Source organism: Mytilus edulis, chromosome 9, assembly GCF_963676685.1.
Source record: "Mytilus edulis chromosome 9, xbMytEdul2.2, whole genome shotgun sequence".
NCBI classification, from domain to species: Eukaryota; Metazoa; Mollusca; class Bivalvia; order Mytilida; family Mytilidae; genus Mytilus; species Mytilus edulis.
This window is the reverse complement of record NC_092352.1, coordinates 43,936,576-43,954,784: the sequence shown is the minus strand read 5'-3', so window position 1 is coordinate 43,954,784 and position 18,209 is coordinate 43,936,576. Positions and strand designations below refer to the sequence as shown.

Below are 18,209 nucleotides of genomic sequence, written 5' to 3'. Positions count from 1 at the left end.
GATTGGATGATCTTCAAAGATCAATAATAAAATTGCTAATAAATGATTGGATACGAAATTGTGTCAGATTATAAATAGAGGAAAAAATGTAAACATTGAAATCAGCCATTTTGACGTAGGAAACAAACTAATTTTCAATCTTGGATTAAAGGACATTGCGCACATTGCCAGCGTATCATGCATAACCAGTCATCTGCAAATATATCTTTCAATTGGTTTTTTACACTTATTTTTCTATGTTTTAGTTAATTTAATGTTTTAATTTACTACAGAACGGGACGTTCTCAAAGATGCTGTAGAAAAATTTATAGGGGGCGCTGTTTGTGGGCGTAAACATTTTACATACGGGTCCTTTTTGTGTCGACAAGTTGACCTTTATCTGTCAGATTCAGGCGTTTGCCGTCCAACTGCGACTTGAATTGAGCTGCACATCCATCGCTAACATGATTTTGAACAGAAATGATTTGCTCAAGATAATCACCATAAATTACATGACATTTTTTCACAAAATGTGCATCATGTTTTAAGTCAGCTGAAATGAAAACTACACTCTCCGTAATATTATCAGAGCATGTGGGGCACTTGTATGTTGCTACTTTTGTCAATAATGTTGCTTGTTGGTATGTGTAGTGAGCCGACTGAATTTCATCCTGGCAGACGGAACGCCAATTATCAGCAAAATCTTCAACACTGACCACCCAATTAGTTGGCAAATTGATTTCAGCTCATGGTACTGTTGAATTTGATAGTTGGCATTGAGTAAATGCTCTGGAAATTTCTGTATATCACCGACTAATTTTTCTACAAGTTCATTAATATTTCCTTCTTTTCTGACAAGAACCTTTTTTGATATTGTTGATTGTTTTGATACTGTTATTTTTAGTTTCCCATACTTTCCAATTAACTACTTCATCTCCTTTCTTTTCAATCAGTGAGTTGTACATCTGAAAAAGACTGCTTGCCCACAGGACACACATTTTCTATCAATTCAATCAGCCTGGTGAAATTTTTTTCCTTCTTGTTTTTCACACAAGGTTGCCGAAGATGCTTCATATTTATCTTTGGCCAAATTCAGATCTTTTCCTCTTACAAATAGAGCATGCACTTTATTTGATATGTTAAGACAAGTGTCACAAAGACATGAGTTAAACTTGTGTTTGTCCACAGTCATAACGTTTTTTGGTCGTATTTTTCGGAATGTACTTAGAAACATTTTTTCAGTGGGGCTGCTGTACTCTTTAAAGAGTTTGATGTAGTGGTTATCAAAATCATTATCTGCTTTTCATTTTTGTCAATTGTTTGCTTTTGACCAAGAGGAGTAGAATGACGTTCATAAAAAGATTCAACATTTGTCTTTTCTTCATTACTGTATGCATCACTTCTCCTTTTTCTGTTTTGTTGTTTGTCTTTTTTACAATACTTAGTCCATGTCTTATAATTCATACTGAAACGTTGACGTAGAGATAGACTATTAATTGTATCATCTGGTTCATAGACATCTTTTGTTTGAACTAAGGCTTTTACATTCTTCCTATCGTTTTCTCGTTTCCCTTTTGTAAGTTTTAATATTTTTTTCTCAATACGTTGATCAATAATTTCATTTTGCATAGTTCTCTGCATTTAAAAAAACGAAAGTTAACACCTTTTTCAGTTAAGGCTTTCCTCTTTTGAGGAGTTGTTTGTAATAATATTTTAAATTGATGTTGCAAATTTTTGAGGTGACGGTGGTATTGCCACCACATTAGCTACTGTTGCAGCTGTTCGGGGCAGTTTCCCACTTTGAAGCTTGTTCTTTGCGTATGCTAATCGTCTTTCTTTTTCTGTCCTGATTTTTATCTTCTGTCAAATTAGCTAAGTACAAATGTATCTTCTTTTGTCATCTGTCCATTTACGTCTCATATCTTCAATTTGATGTCTGTTTTTTTTTGTTAATTTCATTTTTACTTCTATAACGCCTTTGTCGCAGCCTATTCATTTCTTTCATTCTCTCTTTCTCTTCAGGTGCTTTTGATTGTAGATTTATTCTATATTTTACACGTTTTTTCTTCTACCAAATCATTTCTTAATTCTTCTTCCAATAGCAATAAGGCTGATTTGCCTCTTTTTCTGGCCTCAGGTTTATTCAATTCATAGTCATTTTCTGAGTCATAATCTGGACTGTCATCTAAGCTAACCAATGGTTTGTCTCTAAAAGGGTATCTTTTTTCCTTTTCCATAGTTCATGAATTCTGTAAAAGATCATACAAATAACAGACCTTTAGACCATCATACAAAACAATCATTTGAAGTTTAAAGAAATTCGAATAAGAGGTTCTCAAGTTATGGCATGACATGTTAACACGGAGGAACCGACAGACAGACATTTGTATACCACAATACAAAATAGGCTTGTATGTTGTGATGCTATGCTATTGTTTCAGAAAAAAGGAGAAGGTTTTCCCAAGTTATAAAGGGGCATAACTAAGAATGTTAAATACATCTCTGTCCACATATTTAAGTTCCTAGCATTGTGTACGAGTTTCAATTAAATTTGGATGTAACAAATGTACCAGGATTATAATTGTGTACGTCAGACACACATTTTGTCTACAAGACTTATCAGTGACGCTCTTTAAATGATTATGATGCAAACTTAACCTAGGGTATGGAAACAGAAGAAAATGCATTTTCCTGTAATTCAGTGATTGTCGTTTGTTTATGTGTTACATATTTGTTTTTCATTAATTTTTTTACATAAATAAGGCCGTTAGTTTTCTTCTTTGAATTGTTTTACATTGTCTTCTTGGGGCCTTTTATAGCTGACTATGCGGTATGGGCTTTGCTCATTGTTGAAGGCCGTACGGTGACCTATAGTTGTTAATGTCTATGTCATTTTGGTCTTTTGTGGATAGTTGTCTCATTGGCAATCATACCGCATCTTCTTTTTTTATATTTTCCAAGTTTTGAAGGGATATCTCTACAACAGTGAATTACTCACTACCACTATTAGAACTGTGTCAGTGTTCTCGTTCTAAGCATTGCATATGAGTTTCATGATAAGTCAAACTTAAAGTTAAAGTACAGAAATGAAAAACGGGGACGGACAGAAGGACAGACAGACGAAAGACCAATGATAATACTTTCACGGTGGCATAAATATCACAAATGTAGGATACACCTGACATCAACTCCTGTTTTCTTTAGGCTAATTTTGTACAGTCCACTATACAAAACAAACAAAAAATAATTCAAAACTGGGACATAAAGTTTGACCTAAATTTTATCCTCAGAATTGAAAGAAAGAACCTTCTCATTAAAATTGAAAATCTGACCAAAGATACTGAGACATGGATGCAAGAAATGTGAACTCTTTGTGTGCTTTTTATAGAATGTAGTAACCCATACATATACTTAAAGAGCTGTTAAAAATATATACACATGCAAGTCAAAATATCCTCCTACAGGATTTTTCGTACTTTTATTTAAAGAAAATTAAACATAAAGAATTCATCTATTTAGGTGACAAGACGCAAAATAAGTGAAAACTCCTAGAATTATTCAATGATGCTTAAAATGTATGATAATTGCTTTGTTTTAAATTAATTGACAAAAAGTTAAAGATGAAACTTTATTAAAAAATGTTACAACTTTTTGATATGAACTTTTACAATTACTGAGAAATGGATGCAACATCTGAGAACTCTTTGTCATGCTTAACATGTATATGTCATGTATGTTACTTAAATTTTAAAACACTCAAATTTGAAAAAAAAAGTTGTTTAAGTTCAAGTAAAACAGGGTTAATACAAAAGTTCCACAGTTATTTTGGGGTTAAAATAGTCAATGTATACATCCACTTACTATTGAAAATCTTGTGACAGGATGCTATGAATAAAGACTCATATACATTTCTGTAATCATGGTTATAATGTTGTTTACACTGTAAACGTCATTATTGTTTTCTTCTAAAAAGCACTTGACAAGTTTTAATCAAAGTTAAATTACTCAATTTAATTTCTAAAACTTTACTGTATAGATAATATGTCTGATAAAACACATAAATATGAACTCTCCTATTTTCATAAATTGCAGTAACATCTTTAAATTTAAATACTTACTTTTTATAGTAAATGAATAATTTTATGAATAAATTACTTTTTTTTAAATTGGCTTATTTAACTTCAATTTAAATTATTTATTACTTGATGTGACAGGATGCAATTAAAGTGAACGTTTGTGATAAAACTTTTAAATGATGGCTTTGTTTTAATTTCTCAAAAGTGCATTTGATTATTATCCCTTTTTTAAGCTATCGTATGTTACAAGACTTAATTATAAAGCTCTCTTATGTTTTTGTATCGTTATATTTAAACAAGGCTGGATGTTAACCACATATTGAGACATGGATTCAATGTTAGTGAACTCTTGACAAGTAAAACATCAAAAATTTGTAGAATGTCATTTTAACTGTTGATAAAGCTTTAGTTACACAGACTTAGTAAATATTAATGTTAAATTTTTATTTGGGGGGTGAATAATATATGTGGTATACCTCTACTCGCTATTGATGAACATGTGACATGATACAAATAATAGCAACCGCTATAACTTATATTATTTATGAATTCTTAATAAAAAGAAACAATTGTAAAAGGCAAACCTTGGACATGCAATTTAATTGAAAATCAATTAGTCCGCTTCATTTTTAGAAACTTCACAGTACTTTAGACAAAAGACTTGACATATGTGAACCCTTGAAATGTTAAACATATATATTTGTACGAATGTAAGTCTAACTGTTGATAAAGCTTTAGTAACACAGACTTAGTAAATATTAATGTAAAATTTTATTTGGGAGGTAAATAATAAATGTGGTATACCTCTACTTACTATTGATGAACACGTGACATGATACAAATAATAGCAACTCCTATAACTTATATTATTTATGTTGTTTACACAAAAAAAAACTGCCATGATTTCTTAATGAAAAATAAAAACAATTGGTAAAGGCAAACCTTGGACATGCGATTTAATTAAAACATTTTTTAGAAATTTCGCAGTATTTAAGACAAAAGACATGGCATATGTGAACTCTTGTGTTGTTCCTCTTTTCATGAAATACAACAACGTCTTTATATTTTAATGCTTTTGTACTTAATAAGTAGTTGAAATATCTAACATCTCTTTTTGTATATATGCTTGCATATATATATGTAGGGCAACATGTCAATTCAAATATAATAACCTAGTCATGTAACACATGTAACAGGATGCAATACAAAGGAACTCTTATGACATAATTTTGTACATGTAGTTTACACTATTGAAAATACCTGAATTCTATTATCAAGACTTTATGTTTTTGTCCCGTTTCTTATTAAGTCACCAAAACGGAGTTTTTGGCGACTTATTGTTTTTGTCCCATTTCTTATTATGGCACCCTCAACGGAGTTGGGGTGACATATTGTTATTGTTCCGTTGTTTTTGTCTTATTATTATTATTATTATATTTATTCTTCCACACTTTTTTGTCCATTCTATTTCTCAGAATTGGCTTGAACAATATTGATGGAACTATGCCATAATGTTGACCACCATATTAAATAGTGCAATTGGGGTAAAAAGTCTAAATTGGCAATTAAATTAGAAAGATCATATCATAGGGAACATTACTAATTTTGAAGTTGATTGGACTTCAACTTCATCAAAAACTACCTTGACCAAAAACTTTAACTTGAACGAACGGACGGACAGACGGCAGGACAGACGCACAGACTAGAAAACATAATGCCCCTCTACTATCGTAGGTGGGGCATAAAAAACATGTGAAGGCTTCATTAATTTTCAATGAGACAAAAGTAGTGTACATACATGTATATACCTTTGCTTTAATAATTGTTGTATAATTGGTTAGTGTCATAATATCTTTTTTTAATTTGTTAAAACATTTTAATTATTTACTGGAATCATTGTTAATTAGTAAATATATATGCATATCTTTCATAAGAAATTAAATTCTTTTTTGGAGATATCAATACTATTTCATTAAAAGAGTATATTAAGGAAATAGATATAACAAGATGTGGTATGAGTGCCAATGAGGCAAAAGTACTCTTTATACATATATATATATGTACACATACACTGTCAGAGTTAAAGTCTTTTCTGGTTTGATTTTGATATCTTGCAAACAACTACCCTGCATGCTTTCATTTTATGTTCTAGTCTGTATATATTGGGAAAATAATTTAAGTCAAATAGACAGTGTCATAATCATTAAAAGTAAAGTTACATAAATGGAATTGTAAATATACTCCTTATGTAGTGAATGACATTATTATGTGTGGACATTTCAAATGAAAAAAGAAGATGTGGTATGATTGCCAAAGATCGCTATTTGCACTAGTATTACTACTATTTTCCTTAGTGCTGCGTGCAAGTTATCCAAGTGAAATTTGCTCATCAACTAGGAAAGCATATTACAAAATAAGTATTATCATACTAGTAACCGTAGTGATGTGTACTTAAATACAAAGAATGAATACTTATAATAAACCTAGGTAACCAATGGATGCTACGCAATAAGGGAAATGAAATAATGATGAAATACTATACCAGCTCAGTCATGAGGTTAGCAGCGCGACTGTTATTGGCCTTGAGGCATTTAGATAAATCCCAAAAAATCATTAGATGAGTTCTTGGAACCAGGCAATTTTGAGTTAGTTGTAAAGGCTGCATTGAGATGCTTTATACCATCATGTGCAGATGAGGAGGACCTAAAATCTCCTAGCTACGCACTTAATAGTTATCAAAGGTACCAGGATTGTAATTTAGTACGCCCAGACGCGCGTTTCGTCTACATAAGACTCATCAGTGACGCTCATATCAAAATATTTATTAAGCCAAACAAATAAGATAGGGCATGATGTCAAACGTTGGTATCAGTTGGCTCAGGGAATTATTTCAGAAGATGAAAAAAAACGAAAAGAGGCTGAAGATTTTTTGAAGGAATAATGAGAACTTTTCTTGTTAGTAATCCTAACTAATCATGTTAGTAAGAAGCTACTAGATACTCCAGTAAATTTACTTTTACATTAGTGATGAATGAGTGGACAGTAAATTTACTACTCTTACTAGTGTCATTTACTATTCTTTTTCCTCCGGCGAAGAAATCACTTCAGACGATTGCAGTTTTCTCACAGTCGGCGAGTTCGAATTTTGCAAGTATGCGACCATGGTTGTCACCCACCTGTCTGGGGTCTTTGGTAGGGCCAGTTTCAGTTTCTTCAATGCGCGATGTTTTTCTGTTCTATTCTGGAAATTATTTCGCATATTTAAATCCTCGTTTTGCCTTTGATCATTGATATTTTCTTCACGTTTTCTCTTTCTATATTTCCGTTTTCTCTCCGTTTCTTTGACCTGTCTCATTTGTTCTTTCTTTTGTTTCTCTCTATGTTGTCTTTGGCGTACTTCATCATCTGATAAAGCATACTCGTTTTCCTTTAGATTTCTATTTCTGTAATAAGATTCAAGCCTTTGTTCTCGTCGCTTTTGAAGTTTTTCTTGTTTGATACGTATCGTTCAAGTCCTTCCTTAGATGACATGAAAGTTTTATTATCTATACTATTAAACGAGAAGATCTCATTTTGGGTGTCGCTTCTCTTCTTTCCACAATAAATTAATCAACACGCCTCTGTGTCCTATAGGTACAGTGTATAGTCGCATTTGTCATCCATTCATATGATTATTCAGATTGAGTTATTTTGGGAGAAAATCGAGAAAAAGGGCATCCGGATATTGTCCCGTCATCTATACTATTAAACGAGAAGACCTCATTTTGGGTGTCGCTTCTCTTCTTTCCACAATTAATTAATCAACACGACTCTGTGTCCTATAGGTACAGTGCATAGTCGCATTTGTCATCCATTCATATGATTATTCAGATTGAGTTATTTTGGGAGAAAATCGAGAAAAAGGGCATCCGGATATTGTCCCGTCATTGGACAAAATTTTAAGTCAGATTATACTTCCGGTTTGCGTTTTTCTGTTTACTTTGAACATAAAAGTGTATTTTCAGAATTCTATCTGCTATCATTTTCAAGTTACTATCCACGGCGGTCACAGAGTTTATTAAATAGAGAGGGTCTGTATATCAATGACCACCATGGATCGATTAGAAAACTTAGAATTGAAAGAAAATACACTTTATTTATATAGTGAATGTTCATAATATACAGATAAGCGCTAAAATTATTCATGTGCACTTTTGATACCTTTTCTGAAATTCTCCAGTCATTAAATCTTTTACAAAATTCATTGATTACAAAAAAAAGAAGATGTGGTATGATTGCCATGTTGACAACTCTCCACAAGAGACCAAAATGACACAGAAATTAACAACTATAGGTCATCGTACGGCCTTCAACAACGAGCAAAGACCATACCGCATACTCAGCTTTAAAAGGCACCGAAAAGAAAATGTAAAACAATTCAAACGAGAAAACTAGCGGCCTTATTTATGTACAAACAATGAACGAAAAACAAATATGTAACGCATAAACAAACGACAACCACTGAAGTACAGGCTCCTTACTTAAATGTTCATAACATACTAAATGTATATTCATATTGAAATTGATAGAAAACCACACATTGGGAATTTTGGAAATAAAGGAGGAGGGATTAAAAAAAAATTTCCTGTCCCCAATAACCTATGATTTATGATAATTTTGCTGAAATTCTCCAGTCATTCAATTCAAAGTTTGTACGATCACGGAAAATAATTGAATTAAATTGGATTAAAAAATTACAGACAGTTTACCCTCTCGGTCTAAATGATAATATCATGGGAATTGGTAATATATCTAGAACCAATTCCGTTAACATTTTGGATATAGTTTCTAAAACTGTTCGTAAAAAACGTTCTCACGGTCGTAGAACAAATCGCAATCAAAGAAGATTTCGGGCCAATCATACCAATATTTCGGACCTAATTTCTATTTCAAAAAACAACGGCAGACATTATCTGTTAACAAAACTCTGTTCGTTACCGGTTAATAAGTTAAATAAAATTTTGGAGGATTGCAACACAATTTCATATAGCAGTCCTAAGTATGAAATTGTTCAAATTATTATGGCATATTGTTATTCTAAATTATTTCCCAAAATTGATCGCCCTGAAGATCATAAAAAACATTTTATTAAAATTAAGTATGTCAATAAAGGCTTTGATTTTGTAAATATTGCTGGTATATTTAACGACCATTCTGTTAAAGAACAAATTCCTGGATATTTTGACAATACTGAGCTACCTCTTATTTGTTATATTTACAAGAAATCTACCCGGAAATTTGTGTTTAATTATAGTCAATTGTGTAAAGATGTTAATATCAGTGAAAATACACCTACTTCATGTAATTGCAGTAATTCCGAATATATTTATGGCCCCATTTCCCATGTTATAACAGGAGATCTTAACATCGTTCAAGACCGAGAGTTAAAATCATTCCTCAGTAAAGGACCTAAATATCGTCCCCCGTCAATTATTAATTGGAATGAGTGTCGTAATATCATCCACGACTCACTCCATACTTACTGTATGAAATGGATAAAACGAGAAAAAGCTGACAAAAAATCTTTGGACTCTTTTTTTAATTCAGTAATGAAGATAGTTGATATACGTATTCAACATTTTAAAGAACATTTTACTATAAACCCTTACAACAATAAACCTATTTTTCGTATCAAACATAAACTAAAAGAGCTAGCCAAGGAATTTGTTTTTGTCCCGGCAGATAAAGCTGCTAAAAATATTATTATTGTTTGACATAAATTTTACATTGAGGTTCTGAAAAAGGAAATCACCAATTCACCAACATTCCAACTGACTCCATTTTCAGAAAACGAAATCTGTAACAAACATAAACTTTTAGGCACCGCTTTACAAGCAGAGCCAAATACAATGAAAGTCCCAACTATGTATTGGCTTCCGAAGCTACACAAAACCCCTTACAAATATAGATTTATTTCGTCTTCAAGCCATTGTTCAACTACTAAACTGTCTATTCTTCTTACCAGCACACTTGGTACAATTAAAAACCTGATAATAAATTGTTCAAATAAGGCCTTCGAAAATAGTGGAATAAATTACTTTTGGAGTGTCAAGAACTCGTTGGAAGTACTTGATAAATTGCATGCTTATATTGGTGATTTTGAATCTGTTCAAAGTTTTGATTTTTCTACCCTGTATACCACATTGCCTCACATTCTCATTAAGAAAAAATTCACACACCTAATTAAATGGGCATTCAAAAAATCAGAATGTGAATATATATGTTCAAACTCTTTTAGGTCATTTTTTAGTAGCAATAAACAAAAAAACTATATTAATTGGACATGCTTTGATACTATATATGCCCTTGAATTTTTACTAGATAACATTTTTGTTCGCTTTGGGGATTCCGTATATCGTCAGATTATCGGAATTCCAATGGGGACTAACTGTGCACCACTTATTGCGGACCTGTTTTTGTATTGTTATGAGTTACAATTTATGACAAAAATAAGCAAAGACCCATCGAAACAACATCTGATAAACAAATTTAATAATACTTTTAGATATTTGGATGATATTTTGGCTCTCAATAATGACGACTTCAGTATGTATATTAATGAAATTTATCCTGTTGAACTTACTTTAAATAAAGCTAATACTAACAATGACCACTGCCCTTTTCTCGATCTTGATATCTATATCACTAATGGAAAGCTGAATACTAAAATTTATGATAAAAGGGATGATTTTTCATTTCCTATCGTTAATTATCCGTTTTTAGATGGTGACGTTCCCTTGTCACCATCTTACGGTGTTTATATATCTCAACTTGTACGATTCGCTCGTGTATGTAACAATGTTTTAGATTTTAACGAGAGAAATTTATGTATTACTGAAAAATTATTACACCAGGGTTTTCGATATCACAAACTAGTCAAAACTTTTACTAAATTTTATCATCGGTATAAAGACATTATTCGTAAATATAGCTCAACATGCAGACTTTTAATACGTTCAGGTATTTCACATCCAATTTTTTATGGTAATATTCTTTATAAAGCACAAAGGTGTCAGTATTCACCTCAGAAACTTACAAAACCTTTGAATAGACTTATTAAGAAGGAATATAATTACGATACTGTTGTCAAGTCATTAAAGATTGCATATTTTGGCGTTAATATTGAGTCATTGATAAGGTCTTTGCATCGGAACTAAACACATTTATTCTAAAAACAGTTGTTGGCATGACACGGGTTATGTTCTTCTCATATATGTTATGATGGTATGATACTAAACCCCTAACGGGAAGGATTGTGCCTGATGTTCATATGATGAAATCATAATCTTTCAGTCAGTTTAGTTGAAGTCTGGAGCTGGCATGTCAGTTAACTGCTAGTAGTCTGTTGTTATTTATGTATTATTGTCATTTTGTTTATTTTCTTTGGTTACATCTTCTGACATCAGACTCGGATTTCTCTTGAACTGAATTTTAATGTGCGTATTGTTATGCGTTTACTTTACTACATTGGTTAGAGGTATAGGGGGAGGGTTGAGATCTCACAAACATGTTTAACCCCGCCGCATTTTTGCGCCTGTCCCAAGTCAGGAGCCTCTGGCCTTTGTTAGTCTTGTATTATTTTAATTTTAGTTTCTTGTGTACAATTTGGAAATTAGTATGGCGTTCATTATCACTGGACTAGTATATATTTGTTTAGGGGCCAGCTGAAGGACGCCTCCGGGTGCGGGAATTTCTCGCTACATTGAAGACCTGTTGGTGACCCTCTGCTGTTGTTTTTTATTTGGGCGGGTTGTTGTCTCTTTGACACATTCCCCATTTCCATTCTCAATTTTAATATTTCACAAAATTCTTCCAACAACACTTTACATACTTTAAACTACGCTCTGAATGCCCGCGATTTAGCGGGTGTGTTCTAGTATAATTTATTTTAGATACAATAGGACAGATTTACGATGACAAAAAATAAATACAAATACAAACACTTGCAGATAATCTTGAATAGTTTAATATTATCCGATTGATTTTCACAGATAATGTAATCTTCAAATAATTAGGAGCTAATTTCTTTCTTGCTTCTGAATAGACTAATTTATTTATTCAAATCAGGGGCCCTCGAAAGGCCATATAATGCATACATTAATCATTTTTACAATTATCAACAACAAAAAACGTCTGTAACGTTACGTGTAACCTTCAAAAACGGAGTTCCATGTATGTGACATTTTATTGGACATGCGGTTTTGTTTGTAATTTGTGCAAACCTGGGCGCATTGTCATGTTTCAAGGCTCAAAATGCGAAGAAAGGTTTGTACTTTAGCGGTAAATAGAATTAAGGAAATATTCAATAAAACAAATTAATTCAATCTCATTCGACGGATTAGTGCCGGAAAATGTGTGAAAACTGTACTTATGGCAAATTCTTGGACATGAGAAAAAATCCGACCTGTGTAAACCGACGTAACGACAAAGAAAAGACAAATTATTTAAACGGCGAGTCTTTGTACAAAATAGTTATACCAATATTGAATAACTTACCAGTATTCTGTTAATAAAAATCAAGTCCGTGAGTTCGGCTAAAATATTTCCCTGCTTGTGGGACACTTTTTAATATCTCATTCAGGGGCCCATTGCTTCGCTTCTAGAACTGGTTGTGTTCAAATTTTTTGACGTCACAATGCTATGACGTTGAACGTTCCGCTGCCCGAAAATGGTGACTTTTGGTGAAAAAAATCACCAATCTTCAGCACATTTTGTCCAAATATCGGCATATTTTGTAACATGGGACACGAGAAAAATGACGTTATTTATAAAATCGTGTTCGGTTTAATCACATACACTTGTATTAAAATGTCATTTAAGACTTAAAATAAATTCCCAAGACATTCAGCTTTATTTTGATGTAAAATTTATATATTTTCTATTAGCAACGACAATACAGTGACCAATTGTTGCTTGTGACACGGTATTTTTTCTCGAGTGTCACCAGTTCCGTGCGTAAGGAAAACTGTATGACATACTGTGGATTCGTATTGGAAAATTTAATGCAACCTTTGGATGTCTGTTTTTGTTTTCATATGTTACATGTACATTAGACGATTTTCTCATTTTACTGCTGCCTTTTTTTTTTTTTTAAAGTTTTAATTAAAAGTTCTATACGTTGTACATTCTTTGCACGATTTAATTTTCACATTTTCTCATTATCTTTTCCTATACATGTATAAGGAAATCGGTACACTGAGGGCATCATGTTTTAAATTTGTGGAAGAGAGATACTACTGACGTTGGCAGTTAAGTTTACATAGTTTGAATGTCCCTTTGTTATCTTTCGCCCCTCTTCAATTATCATTTTAAAGTACACGGTAAGCGTTGATAAATAATCTGCGTTTACGCGTTCAATGTAAGCCCCCCCCCCCCTTCCATTATATAAAGTCATTTGTAAATAATAAACTACTTACCAAAGTGCCTTGTACTTTTCAAATATTGTAATAATACATGCATTTCCGTTTTCTAGGTTTTCAAATGCTCGAACACATTTTGGAACAACTTTTCTGTGCTTAAGGCCAACTGCGTAGGCTTTTGAAACATCCTCTTTGTACAACAGATATCTTGATTTAGCACCCTGATCTTGAAACGGGCCAGTTATTTGCGGATTATGTCTAGAAGTTGTTTGGGATTGTCCACGCCAAGGATACCCTTATCATATCACACCAGCCTGCTTGAACGTATTTGCCCGATGAAAATTCAGGATCCGTGAAGGAGTTTATACTAGATGATTTCTGATGACGAATATATCCCTGTACTGAGGAAAACAGGTAATAAATACTGTTCGACAGATATCTCCCTCAGTCCTTTTTTGGCCTCTGCAATGAAATATTGTAACGAAGTGGACAGTTCTGTTTTGTCCATGTGTAGCAAATCCTTTTGCAAACAGTTTCGGAAAATTCCGAAATTATCTGATATCGGACGTAAACTGAGCTCGACCTGCCAACTATTGAAAGCATTATAATCCAATTTATATTAATTGACCGAATTTTTTGGCACTGATTCCTAAATCTTAGTCTGCTGTCTCCGGTTAACCATGTCTAAATTGATGACGGGTAATTTCCAAATCATTATACCTCGATTTTAACTTAGAATATCACTTTCTTTTTCTTTGCCTCCTTAAGAATACAACCTTTGCGTAAGAAAAATAGGGGCCCACTAAAAAAAATCTGATTTCATCCATGGTTGTAATGCGGATTTTCTTTTAATATAACTTGACAATGGTTACACTTTTATAACTTAATTAGCAAGTTTTATTTTAGTAAAGTTATTCACCTTATTTGCATAAACATCCTAATTTAGATTTTTTTCATTAAAAATGTCCTGTACCAAGTCAGGAATATGGCCATTGTTATATTATAGTTCGTTTCTGTGTGTGTTAACATTATAACGTTGTGTCGTTTGTTTTCTCTTATATTTGAGTGTGAATTCACATATATATTTAAGACGTGTCACGGTACTTATCTATCCCAAATTCATGTATTTGGTTTTGATGTTATATTTGTTATTTTCATAGGATTTTGTCCAATGCTTAGTCCGTTTCTGTGTGTGTTACATTGTATTGTTGTGTCGTTGTTCTCTTATATTTAATGCGTTTCCCTCAGTTTTAGAAAATGATTTGAAAGGCGAGTCTTTGTACAAAATAATGATACCAGTATTCTGTTCATAAAAATCAAGTCCGTAAGTTCGGCTTAAATATTTCCCTGCTTGTGGGACACTTTTTAATATCTCATTCAGGGGCCCATTGCTTCGCTTCTAGAACTGGTTGTGTTCAAATTTTTTGATGTCACAATGTTATGACGTTGAACGTTGCGCTGCCCGAAAATGGTGACTTTTGGTGAAAAAATCACCAATCTTTAGCACATTTTGCCCAAATATCGGCATCTATTTGTAACGCGGGACACGAGAAAAATGACGATATTTATAAAATCGTGTTCGGTAATATTCACATACACTTGTATTAAAATGTCATTTAAGACTTACAATAAATTCCCAAGACATTCAGCTTTATTTTGATGTAAAATTTATATGTTTTCTAGTAGCAACGACAATATAGTGACCAATTGTTGCTTATGACACGGTATTTTTCCTTGAGTGTCACCAGTTCCGTGCGTAACGTCGAAGGAAAACTGTATGACATACTTTGGGTTCGTATTTGAAAATTTAATGCAACCATTAATAGTTGTCAGTTATGTAGTTTTTTTCATATGTAACATGTACATTTAGACGATTTTCTCATTTTACTGCAACCTTTTTTTCTTTTTAATTAAAAGTTCTATACGATGTATATTCTTTGCATGATTCAATTTTCACATTATCTTTACCTATATAAAGCAATCGGTACACTGAGGGCTTTATGTTTTAAATTTGTGAGTGAGATACTACTGACGTTGGCAGTTTATTTTCGATCTATGAGTTTGAATGATCCCATGTTATCTTTCGCCCCTCTTCAATTATCATTTTAACGTACACGGAATAACATTTTGTGTAAGCGTTGATAAATAATCTGCGTTTACGCGTTCAATGTAAGCACCCCTATTATATAACATCATTTGTAAATAATAAACTACTTACCAAAGTGACTTTTACTTTTCAAATACTGTAATAATACATGCATTTCCGTTTTTTGAGTTTTCAAATGCTCGAACACATTTTGGAACAACTTTGCTGTGCTTAAGGCCACCTGCGTAAGCTTTTGAAACATCCTCTTTGTACAACAGATATCTTAATTTAGCACCCTGATCTTGAAACGGGCCAGTTATTTGCGGATTATGTCTAGAAGTTGTTGGGGATTGTCCACCCCAAGGATACCCTGATCATATTATAACGTTTCGTCATCTACAGATATCACATCAGCTTGCTTGAACGTGTTTGCGCTGAGACCTTCAGTGGCCAAGACAGCTTCTCACACTGGTCTAGCCCGATGAAATTCAGGATCCGTGAAGAAGTTTATACTAGATGATTTCTGATGACGAATATATCCCTGTACTGAGGAAAACAGGTAATAAATACTGTTCGACAGATATTTACCTCAGTCTTTTTTTTAGCCTCTGCAATGAAATATTGTAACGACGTGGACAGTTCTGTTTTGTCCATGTGTAGCAAAACCTTTTGCAAACAGTTTCGGAAAATTCCGAAATTATCTGATGTCGGACGTAAACGGCGCTCGACTTGCCAACTATTGCAAGCATTATAACCCAATTTATATTAATTGACTGATTTTTTTGGCACTGATTCCTAAATCTTGGTCTGCTGTCTCAAGTTGACCATGTCTAAATTGATGACGGGTAATTTCCAAATCATTATACCTCGATTTTGACTTAGAATATCACTTTCTTTTTCTTTGCTTCCTTGAGAATAGAACCTTTGCGTAAGAAAAATAGGGCCCACTCTAAAAAAATCTGATTTCATCCATGGTTGTAATGCGGATTTTCTTTTAATATAACTGGACAATGGTTACACTTTAATAACTGAATTAGCGAGTTTTTATTTTAGTAAATTTTTCACCTTATTTGCAAAAACATTCTTATTTAGATTTTTCCCTTTAAAAATGTCCTGTACCAAGTCAGGAATATGGCCATTGTTATATAGTTCGTTTCTGTGTGTGTTACATTATAACGTTGTGTCGTTTGTTTTCTCTTATATTTGAGTGTGAATTCACATTACTATAAGACGTGTCACGGTACTTATCTATCCCATATTCATGTATTTGGTTTTGATGTTATATTTGTCTTATATCTAATGCGTTTCCCTCAGTTTTAGTTTGTTACCCCGATTTTGTTTTTAGTCCATGGATTTACGAGTTTTGAACAGCGGTATACTACTGTTGCCTTTATTAGGCGTGGTTATAACCAAAACCACTAGAGCATAATCTTCCACTTTACTAATCGGCAAAATAGGATTAAAAATTCTGCTTAATTGTAAAAAACAAATTTTTTTCAACACTATATTAGTCAAATAATGCATATTTAAAGGTTTTTCTTACTGTAGAAAACACCTCATGGGTGTGTCGGGATTTCTCAAAAACAAGGCCTCCTACCTGATGTACATATTACAGGTACAGCCGTTGATAATGATCTTAATTATATGCTATAGTGTTCTTGTATTTGTGATTATGTATAACAAAGCAGGACAACACGGTAATAACATCGAGAAGTAAATTTAGAAACCTTCAAACTTCAACAAACACCTTCAAATACAGCTTCTTTTCACGTACCATCAAAGACTGGAATACCCTACCAATAAAACTGTTATATATAGAAGATGCAGAGGCATTCAAGAACAGCCTCACATCTTATTTAACAGAATATTCACGCAACAAACGTTTGATTTTAATTTCACATGTAAATATGTTTTAAATGAGCACCATATTGAATGACCAAATTAGTACTTGCGTGGTGGGTCTTACAACCTTTGCATTTCAACGATGAAGATGTAGATCCCGTCTACATGTTATTGCGGGTAATTTGTTTGTCTTTCAATTTTGATTGTGTGCTTCGTCTTTATGTCTTTGCTTTTATATTGATTAAGATTATTACACAATGGTGACTGCTGCTGTACCTCTACATTTTTAAAAACATTTTTACTTAACCAGTCTCTTTGTTTGGTCATACATTGTTGTCAATATAATGGAATTTTATGCGAAGTATCAGGTTAAAATCGCCATTTTACATATAAGAAGAAAATGCCTGTATTAAATCAGGAACATGACAGTTGTTATCCATCGTTTGATGTGTTAGAGCTTTTGATTTTATCATTTAATTAAGGACTTTCTGTTTTGAATTTTTCTTTCAGTTTGATATTTTTGTTATTTTACTTTGTACTGATTTCCAGAATATGCCGCATTTTACGTTCGTAAAAAACCCCCCAATGTTTCCATCTTTTTCATAGGCATGTCGACTTTTCTATCTTTAGTGATTCTAAATATCGGGACGTTGGTTTATTATTATGTCGATTCAACATCAGAGGCTTTTTAATTAGTTTCGCCATAGTTTTAAAAGAATAATGAGGGTGGTAACGGATTATTTTCGTGTGACGTAATCGAAGTTTTATATTCCACATTCACCATGTTTTTACTATTTTATTTGACGTTCAGTCGTTCAAGACAGATGC

The 18,209-nt window shown here is 32.7% G+C and overlaps 1 protein-coding gene across 1 annotated transcript in view; it reads right to left on the bottom strand.

The window, feature by feature from the left end:
- Positions 1–1,203: 1,203 nt before the first annotated feature.
- The window catches only part of LOC139489979 (NF-kappa-B-activating protein-like), a 53,816-nt gene continuing 36,810 nt past the window's right edge, over positions 1,204–18,209 (bottom strand). The window contains exons 6-8 of the mRNA XM_071276831.1: positions 7,232–7,498; positions 2,052–2,187; positions 1,204–1,614 (exon numbers count right to left, since the gene is read on the bottom strand). Coding sequence (XP_071132932.1) covers positions 1,204–1,614; positions 2,052–2,187; positions 7,232–7,498 — 814 coding nt within the window. The remainder of the gene's footprint in view (positions 1,615–2,051; positions 2,188–7,231; positions 7,499–18,209) is intronic.